At 35.9% G+C, this 13,021-nt stretch overlaps 1 protein-coding gene across 4 annotated transcripts in view; it reads left to right on the top strand.

The window, feature by feature from the left end:
- Positions 1-13,021, top strand: part of WDHD1 (WD repeat and HMG-box DNA binding protein 1) — a 69,412-nt gene that overhangs the window by 12,581 nt on the left and 43,810 nt on the right. For all 4 annotated transcript variants that reach the window (XR_007152922.1, XM_047862357.1, XM_047862356.1 and 1 more), the window contains 7 exons: positions 3,763-3,914; positions 5,298-5,409; positions 5,596-5,646; positions 6,555-6,650; positions 8,394-8,486; positions 9,266-9,372; positions 9,727-9,868. Coding sequence is in view for 3 of the 4 variants with exons in the window: in XM_047862357.1 (XP_047718313.1) it covers positions 3,763-3,914; positions 5,298-5,409; positions 5,596-5,646; positions 6,555-6,650; positions 8,394-8,486; positions 9,266-9,372; positions 9,727-9,868 (753 nt within the window). In the remaining variant the exon portion in view is untranslated. The remainder of the gene's footprint in view (positions 1-3,762; positions 3,915-5,297; positions 5,410-5,595; positions 5,647-6,554; positions 6,651-8,393; positions 8,487-9,265; positions 9,373-9,726; positions 9,869-13,021) is intronic.

Raw genomic sequence — 13,021 nt, 5'->3', positions numbered from 1 at the left:
GAGCTTTTTAAAAAGTAAATTGATACCATACATCAAACTTAGAATGCACATAGTCATTTCTGGCTATTTACCCTGAGGAAATACATACTTTCATATTTATGTGGACAAGGATATATTAGTAAAACTACTTTTTATAATAGCAAAAATTAGAACCAATTGTTCTTCAAAAGAGAATTTGTTTTGTAAATTGGTAGAGCCCTATAATGTAATACTATGCAGATACAAAAAAAAAAATGAGGGTGTGGCTATGTATCTATCAGCAAAGATGTTTACAGTGAGTTGAAAAATTAAAAAGTTGCACGGCAGCCTGTATTGTGTAGTCTTATGTTTGTTAAAGGATACACAGACATATATATACTTGAAATTTGCATATGTGTGTAAGAAAGTTAGAAAGATTTAACTCAAAATGTTAACAGAGATTACTTCATAAGAGTAGGGAAACTCACTCTTTGCCCAGAACACTTTCATGTTGTTATTTTTCTTCTAGAGTAAGTATGCACTACATTTATATATGAAGACTGTAAAGAAGGAAAAAAAGTGGTCTTGTAGCAGTTTCCTAGGGAAACTGGAACAAATTGTCAAACCCTTGGTGGCTTAAAACAACAGAAAATTGTTGTCTCATGGTTCAGAAGGCAAGAAGCCTGAAACCAAGGTGTTGGCACGGTTAGCTCCTTTAGAGGCTCTGAGGGAGTCTGTTCTATGCCTCGTTCCTAGCTTCTGGTCGTTGTCAGTAATCCTCAGTGTTGCTTGGTTGGAAGAAACATCGATCTGTGCCTCCCATGTTCCCATTGCCTTTTTCTCTGTGTCTTTGTGTCTCAAATATCCTCTCCTTTTTCTTATAAGGACACCAATCATTGGATTTACATCCTTAATTTACTATATCGGCCAAAGATGCTCTTTCCAAATAAGATCACATTCACAGGTACCTAGGTTTAGGATTTAGGCATGCCTTTCGGGGGTCATTATTCAGTCCACTAGAAATCTGATAATCTGTGCTAAAATGTTTTCTTTGGCTTTAGAAATAAAGGTGATGGTACTTCATTGAAATGACATTACCAAATAACCATGTAAAGTTGACAGCTTTACAACACATTTCATTTAAAACATAATTGTTTATGGTTTTGGAGTCAGTGGTACAGGAAAGTACAGTTAGATGTTTTATTGGATAACAAAATGGAGAAAATATCACTCTAAAATAGTGAAACTGAAATTAATCAATTGGTTAAGTAATAGTTAACGTCTGCATGGTATTTTACGTTGTGAAGGCCTTTTAACAAAGTTATAGAGAAGTATGTGGAATTACCTCTGTTTTATTCATGGGAAAGTCAAAGCTCTGAGGAAGGCCAAATGACACAGTTGGTAAGAAACACCGTGGACTAGAGCTCAAGTCAGCCGGTGCTGGGATCCATTCCTGTCAGTCCACCAGGGAGAAGAGTGATCTGACCAGAGCCCTGATCTTTTGGGTGTTTTCTTTTTTGTTTTTCTTTTTTTCAATTTTACTAGTTGACAAAGTACTGATAGTGATTTGATTTCTCAGTAGATTGGTTGGAAATTGATTTCAAAACAAGTCCTTTGTTCAGGTCTCCTGGGTGAGGAAGTATAGATATACTTTAATATTTTCATATGAATAGAGGGCTAGTTAATGTGTTATTTAAAAATCACCGAAATTGTTTGTTAGAGCTGAGGGTGCTTCGTTGATTTTACTGAGAGATCTGTCTGTCAAGTAAAGCACAGCCAGGTTGCATAATTCCTGTATATGCACACAGATAGTGGGTGTTTCTGCAGTTTTGCCAAAGAATATGTAGCATCATCAGTGTTGTCTTGAGTTGGTTATAGTTTTTCCTTGATTCTCTTGTTTTCACATTAAATTATTGTTAGCTTCAACATTATAGATGTAGTCTTTTGTGGATTGTTTAATTACATCCAGTAGTTACAATGAACGCATAAACAGTACTTTTTACCAGTTTTCCAGTATTTGAAGATAAGTATATATTGTAGTTCAAATCTGAATCATCTGTACTGTTACTTGAAGAGAGGTATACATCTTCCCAAATTTTTCTGTATAGTAACATGTCACTGTATTACTGAGTTCTTTTTCCACTGGAGTGAGAGCAGGTGCTATAGATAGACAGAGGGTCTTACATGTTCAAATATGGCTGAGATCTGTTGCTATAGGATATTCATTAACAAACTTGAGTATTTGGTTTTTTGGCAGTTACCATTTAATCTAAATTAATAAATTGACCATATGATTTATCAGAGCCCCTCCTAGAGAAGTAATAAAATTAAGTTTCTAGGGCAGATACTTTACCTTTTATGATTCTTAGCTAAAATCTCTGCAAAGCAATGGTCTCTGCTGATCATTTTCATATCCTAAAATTTTCCATTTATTTAGTGTTCTTAATTTTTAAATTTAATTTTATTATTTAATGTTTATTATTAGAGTGCATGTGAGAGCACAGGAGGGCAGAGGGAGAAGAAGGGAGAGAATCTTTTTTTTTTTTTTTTTTTTTTTTTTTTGAGAGAGAGAGAGAGTGTGTGCATGAGCTGGGGAAGAACAGGGAGAGAGGAGGAGGGCGAGAATTCCAAGCAGGCTCTGCACTATCTGCACAGAGCCCAACTTGGGGCTTGAACTACTAACCATGAGATCGTGACCTGAGCCAAAATCAAGAGTCAAACACTCAACTGACTGAGCCACCCAGGCACCCTGGAAGAGAGAGAATCTTAAGCAGGCTCCATGCCCAGTATGGAGCCCAATGTGGGGCTCATTCTCACCACCATGAGATCATGACCTGAGCCAAAATCAAGAGTCAGATGCTTAACTAAGTGAGCCACCCAGCCACCCCTAATTTAATTTTATTATTAAAAAAAATTATTTATATTTTTAACTCCAGTATAATTAACGTATAGTGTTATATTAGTTTCAGGTGTATGATATAGTAATTCAACAATTCTATACATTATTCATTGCTCATCATTCTAAGTATACTCTGTTTAGGATCCTCCTACTCCACCATCTTTCTGTCTAGTGTTTTAAGGGGCACCTGGACAACTTGGTTGAGTGTCCGACTCTTAATTTCCGTCCAGGTCATGATCTTGCAGTTCGTGGGACCAAGCCCCATGTTGGGCTCTGTTGGCAGCGTGGAGCCTGCTTGGGACACTCTGTCCCTCTGTCTCTACCCCTTTCCCACTTGCGTTCTGTCTCTCTCTCTCTCTCTCTCTCTCTCTCTCTCTCAAAATAAATAAACATTAACAAAAACCACCTTTCTGGGGCACCAGGGTGACTCAGCCTGTTAAACATCTGACTTCGGTTCTAGTCATGACATTGCAGTTCATGAGTTTGAGCCCCGCAATGGGCTCTGTGCTGACAGCTCAGAGCCTGGAGCCTGCTTTGGATTCTGTGTCTCCCTTTCTCCGCCCCTCTTCTGCTCATGCTCTCTGTCTGTCTGTCTCTTTCTCTCTCTGTCAAAAATAAACATTAAAAAAAAAAAAAAAACATAAAAAAGCCCCAAGAACCACCTTTAAAAAAAGAAAATCCAGAGGCTAAAAATTTGGCTGGTGAAGGGGGAATTAAATTATATAAAGGTAGTAAATAAATTTTTCTTGCTAATAGACATTCAGGAAAGTTGTATACTGAGTGATGATTTTTCTCTTGACATTAACTACATTTATAAGATTTTTTTAATAGGATTGTTAAGTGTGAAGAGACTCCCAATTGATTTGGATTTTTTTTTTGTAATATTTCTTCTATTTTTCTTTTAGAATGGGAAATTGGTCACTGCAGTATCTAACAATACTATTCAAGTCCACACATTTCCTGAAGGAGTTCCAGATGGTATATTGACTCGCTTTACCACAAATGCAAACCATGTGGTCTTTAATGGAGATGGTGTAAAAATTGCTGCCGGATCTAGGTGAGGCTCTTTGATACCAGAAAAGGAAGTAATACTAGAACAGAATGGTCATGTGTTGGTTTCAGGGTAGCATTTTCAGGACTTTGCCCTTTTTTTGTTGTTGTTAATTTTTATATTCAAGTGTTCAGTAAAGGTTTTTGAGGACAACCTACTCTTTGTGAATTGAGATACATTGCTTTGCAGACAACCTGTTCAGTAAATGCTGAAACAGATTAGGGAAACATGATAGTTTGATACAAAATTTCAAAAATTATTAGGGTAGAATGTGGACTGTACTGTAGGATTTTTGTTGTTTCTCTTGATGCTTATTTGTCACAGGAAAAAAAAACAATTAAATTGCTGAGGTGGAGTAAAAGCCATAGTACTTTTAAATATGGTTGAGGAGTGCCTGGGTGGCTTAGTTGGTTAAGCATCTGACTCTTGATTTTGGTTCAGGTCATGATCTCACGGTTTGTGGGTTCAAGGCCTGCATGAGGCTCTATGCTGACAATGCGGAGCCTGTTTGAGATTCTTTCTCTCTCTCTCTGCCTCTTTCCCGCTCTTGCTCTTTCCTTCTCTCTCAAAATAAATGGATAAACTTTTAAAAATTAAATAAATATTATTGAGACTTTAAAAAATGGTCATGACTTTAATTAATTGGTAAATAATAGAAGCTTAAGATGTAACTGAGGAAGTCACTTAGGAAGTATTTCTATTTTTAATTTTTTTTTAATTTTTATTATTTTTTAACGTTTGTATTTAATTTTTTTTTTAATTTTTTTTTTTTTTCAACGTTTATTTATTTTTGGGACAGAGAGAGACAGAGCATGAACGGGGGAGGGGCAGAGAGAGAGGGAGACACAGAACCGGAAACAGGCTCCAGGCTCCGAGCCATCAGCCCAGAGCCCGACGCGGGGCTTGAACTCCCGGACCGAGAGATCGTGACCTGGCTGAAGTCGGACGCTTAACCGACTGCGCCACCCAGGCGCCCCTGTATTTAATTTTGAGAGATAGGGAAAGAGAGTGCAAGCAGGAGAGGGGCAGAGAGAGAGGGAGGCAGAGGATCTGAAGTGGGCTCTGAGCTGACAGCAGAGAGCCTGACCAGGGGTCAAACTCAACGAACTGTAAGATTGTGACCTGAGTGGAAATCAGACACTTAATGACTGAGCCATCCAGGAGCCCCAGAAAGTATTTGTATTTTAATGGGAAATCTTGAATCGTGTTTATGGTATTTTTACAGAGCAAAATTAAAAGGTAAGTCCTTAAATTTTGATGCCAAATTTTACAAATTGCTATAAAAAAATTACGGCATTTACTCTTGAAATATTTGAGTCAGGTTTTAGGAGAGGCTTTGTATTGACATTTATATTAATGCCTGTTATACATTACTCTTACTGTTCACAGTGATTTTCTAGTCAAAGTTGTGGATGTGATGGATTGCAGCCAACAGAAAACATTTCGAGGACATGATGCCCCTATTTTAAGTCTTTCTTTTGATCCTAAGGACATCTTTCTGGTAATCATTTTTTCCCCTTTGTTTGTTTGTTAGTTTGTTTGTTTTTCTTCAGTATGTTTAAAATTATAAGAGAATTAGAATATTTCACATAGTTGATAAAAAGACTGTTTGATTTATCAGTTGAACCAGTTTCCATATAGTATTATGGTTGTAACTATAGAGAAATTTATTGTTTTATTTCTGCAGGCATCAGCTAGTTGTGATGGATCTGTCAAAGTGTGGCAAATTTCAGATCAGGTAAACTTGTCAACTTGAATTTAAAACTTTTTGCTCATTTCTGTCATAAATGGGGTGTACATATCATTGGGCTAAATTAATTTTTTTTCTTTTTAGTTTTTTTCTTTTGAGTAGCATTGAATACTGTTTCTGTGATCAAATCCTATGATAATCTAATGCAAAAGTGTGTTGAAGACTAATTGCTTTTGTACCCAATCACAAGGGAAGCAATAGATTTATATTTCATTTTTAGGTTTTATAAATCAGTAGGGAAAATTCAGTCAATGTATATTTACAAATGAACTACCATGTGTAGGGACCTTGATGTTGGGGATACAAAAACAAAGGCATTGGCCACACTTTATTTGGCGAATCACATAAACGACTTATTCTAACCAACCTGTTAAAAGTTTTGAAGGAGATATCAAGAAAGTGCTCTCTAGATTGGCACAGGGAACAATTAATTCTTCCTGAGGCATTCTAGAGATCATGTGGCTGATGAGAAAAATATCCCCCACAGGTATGCCTCCTCAATAGGCACAGTTTCTTCCCCTCATGTTTGAACTGTTCAGAAGGGTTGACTTTGACACCTTAACATTTTCTAGGAGATCTCTTAAATTTATTTTTGTAGACACTTTAATATTTTAATGTATTGGGGTTTTTGTGTGTGTGTGTACATTTGTGTGTGTTTTTGCTTATTCTACACAGGAAATACTCTAATTTAATTATTTAAGACTTTTGCTCTTTATACCTGTGAATTACTTAAAGTAATTTAGTAATTTCATCATAATTTGATGAAAGTGAATTCAGTTGCTTTTCTCTTAGCCATATATCAGTTTGAAGAAATCACCTATTAAATTTATTCTATTCTGCATATCTTTTTGGAAGAAATTTAGTAAAGAGAAATAAATTTCTTTTTTAAAAATCAGACATGTGCTGTTAGTTGGCCACTGCTACAAAAATGCAATGATGTGATAAATGCAAAATCAATCTGCAGACTTGCTTGGCAGCCAAAAGGTGGGAAGGTAAGTGACTCTTATTTTTCAACCTTTGTTTTTGTTATTTCTTCTAGTTCTTGTCAACTTTGAATGTGAGAATAGTAGAATTAGTTTTTTAAGTTTTAGCTATTTTATGTAGGTTATAAGTTTTAGTGCCCCAAGCCAACTAATTAATTCTGAAATGTTTTAAGAAACGTTTTAACTTCATAAAGGTTTTTTCTGAAGAGTACATTTTGAATGAATTAATGTCATATTCTTCTTTACATTGTATTTAATGGAACAACTCTGGAAACAGTCTTGTTATGTCTGCTCTTTCTACTACCATTTCACATTTTGGAGGTAGTAACTGATGGTAGAAAGATAGGACCTGCTTGAAGAGAGGAAAGAGAATGAAATGCTTGAATATAAGGAGATCTTAAGAAATCAATGGAGGGAAAAATATTACTAATAAGAAAATTCAATAAGGTAGCTGGAAACAAACTAATACACAAAACCACTAGCAATCATATATAAATAATAGCCATTTAGAAAACATGGTGTGGAAAAAATGATGCATTTACTGTGAAATCAAAAAAGATGAAATAACTAGGGATAAACTTACCAAAAATGTGAAAGAGCTATAAAAATTTTAACTTGCTATCAAGAGCAGTAAAAGAAGACTTAAAGAAAAAAATATATTCCATTCTTAGGAATTAAGAAAAAAAAAATTTTTTAACACTTACTAGTTTTTGAGAGAGAGAGACAGTGCAATTGAGGGTGGGGCAGAGAGAGAGGGAGACAGAATCCAAAACAGTCTCTAGGCTCCGAGCTGTCAACACAGAGACCGACGTGGGGCTGGAACCCATGAACTGTGAGATCATGACCTGAGCCGAAATCAGGATTGAAAGTCACCCCTCTATGTGTTCTTGTAAAGTCTATGCTTATGTGTACCTTTGGGAAGTAGAAATAGGATTTAGAGATGGGAGGGAGACTTTATTTAATCTATATCCTTTGTATCATCAACTTTTTTTTTTTTTTTAAGTTTATTTATTTATTTTGAGAGACAGAGAGGAATAACACTCGTGGGAGGGGCAGAGAGAGAGAGAATCCTGAGCAGGCTCCATACCATCAGTGCGGAGCCAGACACTGGACTCAAACCCACGAAACCATGAGATCATGACCTGGGCTGAAATCAAGAGTCGGATGCCTAACTGACTGAGCCATCCAGATGCCCCTATATCATGTGACCTCTTAAGATTACATTCTGCGTTTAAGTGATAGTTGTAGAATTTAGGATTTATTTTTCTTTGCTTATGAAACATTAATTAATTTAAAAATCAATACAATTAACGTAGTTTTTCTGTTCATAAATAATACTTTTTTCTTTTTGTGATAAACATAGAATATACTGATTTTATTTTTTCTATTTGCTTGGAAGAATATGTAAGTCGATAAGTTTCCTTTTAAGATGTTTAAAGCATTCTGGATCTATTTCTTTCCTTTTAGCAAATGAGATGAATTTTTAGATCCAAAGGGCTTAGATTCCTGAAAAGCAGTATTAAAAATACATAACTATAAGTACTCTGGTTTTCAGTGCAAGCAAATAGAGTGATCATTCATTCTTTGCTTATCAAAATTTTAAGTAGTTTTCTGAGTTTTTAGTTGCCAATTAAAATACAAATTTGCTTTTATGTTTTCTAGGCTTATTTTGATGAACGTTTTGCCTCTTTTTTCCCTCTCAAATTTAATTTATTGTAAATTTTTGTTTAAATCATTTTTCTTTCCTAATAGTTACTGGCAGTTCCTGTGGAAAAATCTGTTAAGCTATATAGAAGAGAAACTTGGAATAATCAGTTTGATCTTTCAGATAATTTCATCTCTCAGGTAAGTTTTATAAGTGACACTTTGAATTAGCTAACAGGAATATTTCAGGTATACTTGGACTAAATATAATCGCAGTTAAGTGTTGGAAATGGAGAACAATGCCAGATTGTTGTTCATGTGTCTAACTTTTGTCCCTCAACCTGTCTTCATTTAGCCAGTAACTGGACAGTAGATAGGTCTTTGCTAGGTCTTGTCTGAGCTTTCTCTTTGTGAAGTTGGTAAGAAAATTTCTTAATTTATAAGAAGTCAAATTTAACTCTAACATAGTATTAGAACATGTTATTTTCACATGATCAGTAATTAGCCTTTATTGTTAAATGAGTTTTATTGAGACTTATGATCATGGACTCTGGAATTTTAGAGCAGGAAAGGTTGTTGCTCTATATTCTTTCTCTCCTCTTATACACACCCATTTGGCACATAAGGAAACAAGAGGCCCAGTAGGTCAGCAGTTACAGTTCATTTCACTTACTAGTTCTCTTCATCTTGGTGATGACTGCTAAGAGGATACCTTTTGTTATCTCTCTAGGATAATAACAGTTTTTAGCTTTTGCTTTTAAAATTGTGCCAGCATAATTTTCTCATGGTAAACAAAGTAATAACCGCTTAGTGATAGTTGAATTATTATTGAAAAAGAAAGTTGAATAAGCAAACTGTCTTGCCATTTGTGAATTGATTTAATTAGAAGTTACACAGAATATGGGTTATAAAAATTTGAATTTGGCAATAAGTGTTTATTTTCAAATTATGCAAATTGTTATTTATTGTTTTTCCTATAGGCCCTGAATATAGTAACCTGGTCTCCCTGTGGGCAATATTTAGCTGCAGGGAGTATTAATGGTTTAATTATAGTTTGGAATGTGGAAACCAAAGGTTGCATGGAAAGGTATGATTCAACTTATTTATTTGTTTGTTTATTTATTTTTAAAAGTAATCTGCACCCCCAGTGTGGGGCTTGAACTCATGGCCCCAAGATCAAGAGTTGTATGCTTTACTGACTGAACCGCCAGACTGAACCAGCCAGGCACCCCTCTTTTGCTTTTTTCTTTTTTCCTATTAGATTTTGGTTTGTTTTATTTTGAAACATTACAAATTTACAATTATTAGATTGTCAAAATACGAACATAGTTAATAGTTTGTTAGAAATCATTTAACGTTTTCTAACTAAAATTTTCCTAAATAAATGTATAGTTTATATATTTTTTGGTAGCGTTTTAAGAACTCACTTTTTAATTTTTAGGGTGAAACATGAAAAAGGTTATGCAATTTGTGGCCTGGCATGGCATCCTACTTCTGGTCAAATAGCTTATACTGATGCAGAAGGAAATCTAGGGCTCCTGGAAAATGTTTGTGAACCCAATGGAAAGACATCAAGTAATAAGGTAATAAGTAATATGTGGTAGAATAGTTTCTTCAGTCTTTTGTGGTCATATGGATTTGGAAAACATCACAAAAAACATTACTTTCTTGGAAAGTTATAATTCGTGGGCGCCTGGGTGGCGCAGTCGGTTAAGCGTCCGACTTCAGCCAGGTCACGATCTTGCGGTCCGTGAATTCGAGCCCCACGTCAGGCTCTGGGCTGATGGCTCAGAGCCTGGAGCCTGTTTCCGATTCTGTGTCTCCCTCTCTCTCTGCCCCTCCCCCGTTCATGCTCTGTCTCTCTCTGTCCCAAAAATAAATAAACGTTGAAAAAAAAAAAATTAAAAAAAAAAAAAAAGAAAGTTATAATTCGTTATTATTATTAGAGGCTCACTAATGATTTATCATAAAGAAAACTGTTTAAACTTGTTTAACGTAATATTTCCCAAATATATTTTACTGAGAAACTTTTTCCCCTCAATATAATGCCTATTAATATTCCTTGGCTTTATAAGGAATACCTTTGTGAAGTACTATTTTAGTATCCTGATGTTCTGGGGATTGTTATTTAAGTAAATATAGATAAAATTAGAGTTAATAATTATAACTTAGTGTAGCCTATCAGCCTTTTCAGCTCTGAATTCACTTTAATTCTTAGAGCTATACTTATATCTCTTAATGCTTAGCCATCCAGCCTTACTAACTAAATTGCTTTAAATAGGCCATCTTGTTTTATACAAGTCCTTGGTTTTGTTCATTATTCCCCCTGCCTGGCAAATATACCCAGTCAAACTTAAGTCTTGGTTTAGAGTTCCAGTTAAAGATCGTGGACTTAATACATCCATTTATGTCTGCTCAGACAACCTGATATTTGGAACCCCCACTAAAATTACACTAAATAGTTCTTTTTAAATGCATAATCTGATAAAGTTAAAGAAGACAGTTGAAGTGGTGATAGTAACAAAATTTTGGAGGCTGAAAAACAGAAGCATGATTGGAAACTAAGTTTAGCTTCTCAAAAAGTCAAAAAATTGATTCCGAAGACTGCAGTTGGGGGAAAGCTGGGATGCAGTTCAGCTTGCCTGACTGAATCCTCAATGATTCAGAATTTGGTAGCACTAGTTACTTCTAGAAGTGAGGCTAAAAATAGGAGGGTTGGTTTAATGAACAAGTAGATGTCTCCATCTCAACATTGGTGTGCATAGCTAGGTAACTGCCTTCCTTCACCGCCATGTATATTCTGGCAGGATGCTGGAGATTAGATCTCTGGAAAAGGTAAAACAGAGAAGGTCTTTGTCAGAACACTGGGTACAGTTGAACGGCACTGGGCAAAAGAGGAATACTGTACTGAAAAGGATTAAATCAAAGTGTATATACTTGAATGTTAAAATTCTCAGCTTGACTCCTAGAGCGTTGTCAGTCAGTCTTAGGTTGTTCAGGCAGGAGATTGGAAGAATCATCTTTGGGGAATCTATCCAAGAAAAAAGGCCTAAAGAGAAGATTTTTAACTCCAGGAAAAAAGTTGTAAAAGAAGGGAAAAGTGATCATCATATACCACATTTATAAAATGAGGATAGGAATAATGCCTACTACCTAGGATTTTATTGTGAGGATTATATCAGTTATGTATAGAATTAGAACAGTCTCTAGCACAGTTTATAAGTGTTGCTATTATCTTTATTCGACTAGGAATAGCATTTAAATGGTCATAATAATCTAATTCCTGCATATTGATCCAACCAAAATGAGAATTTATCTATATTGGGAGGATATACATAAATATAAGAGAGTAGGGGTGGTTGAGAATTATAACAAATCTTCATCTTTCCCAATATAGGGAAGTTAATAGGATCGATTAAATAGATAATGATTAAAACTGAAACACTATTGTGTCATATGTCTAAATGTAGGAGTTAAGAAGCATTTGTTTTCTGTTCTCTTATTTCATTAAACATTAGTTTTCTAGAACACAATCTTATGTACTCAATCTAAAATATTTGTGATAAAGTTCCTTTTCAACCTTTTAAATTTTTTTTTAATGTTTATTTTTTGAGAGAAAGGCAGACCGTGAGTGGGGGAGGGACAGAGAGGGAAACCCAGAATTTCAAGCAGGCTTCAGACTCTGAGCTGTCGGCACAGAGCCTGATGCGAAGCTTAAACTCAAGAACTGCGAGATCATGACCCAAGCTGAAACCAGGAGTTGGATGCTCAACCAACTGAGCCACCCAGGCACCCCAGTTCCTTTTGAATCTTAATGGTGCTATCATTAGAATTTTATACCATACTTGGGGTGCCTAGATGGCTCAGTCAGACTCTTGGTTTCAGCTCAGGTCCTGATCTCACAGTTTGTGAGACTGAGCCTCACATCAGGCTCTGTGCTGGCAGTGTGGAGCCTGCTTGGGATTTTCTCTCTCCCCCACCCCCCTCTCTCTCTGCCCTTCCCCCACTCACACTCACTTGCTCTCTCAAAATTAAAAAAAAGTAAAAAAATAATTTTATACCAGAAGTTTTCATTGTCTTAATTAACATTTGTACAGTTTTCATTCATGCTATAGGAGTCACTTGTGAGCTCTACAGTGTGTCTGCTTACTATTCACTTTTTTTTTTTTAATATGAAATTCATTGTCAAATTGGTTTCCATACAACACCCAGTGCTCATCCCAAAAGGTGCCCTCCTCAATACCCATCACCCACTTTCTCCTGTCTCCACCCCCCATCAACCCTCAGTTTATTCTCAGTTTTTTTTATTTTTTATTTAAAAAAAATTTTTTTTTAACGTTTTATTTATTTTTGAGACAGGGAGAGACAGAGCATTAACAGAGGAGGGTCAGAGAGAGGGAGACACAATCTGAAACAGGCTCCAGGCTCTGAGCTGTCAGCACAGAGCCCGACGCGGGGCTCAAACTCAATGGACCGCGAGATCATGACCTGAGCTGAAGTCGGCCGCTTAACCGACTGAGCCACCCAGGCGCTCCAGTTTATTCTCAGTTTTTAAGAGTCTCTTATGGTTTGCCTCCTTCCCTCTCTGTAACTTTTTTTTCCCCCCTTCCCCTCCGCCATGGTCTTCTGTTAAGTTTCTCAGGATCCACATAAGAGTGAAAACATGGTATCCGTCTTTCCCTGTAGGACTTATTTCACTTAGCATAACACTCTCCAGTTCCGTCCACGTTGCTACA

Source organism: Prionailurus viverrinus, chromosome B3 (assembly GCF_022837055.1).
Source record: "Prionailurus viverrinus isolate Anna chromosome B3, UM_Priviv_1.0, whole genome shotgun sequence".
In the NCBI taxonomy this organism is placed as follows: Eukaryota; Metazoa; Chordata; class Mammalia; order Carnivora; family Felidae; genus Prionailurus; species Prionailurus viverrinus.
The sequence above is the reverse complement of the archived record's forward strand: the minus strand, read 5'-3'. Positions and strand labels throughout refer to the sequence as shown.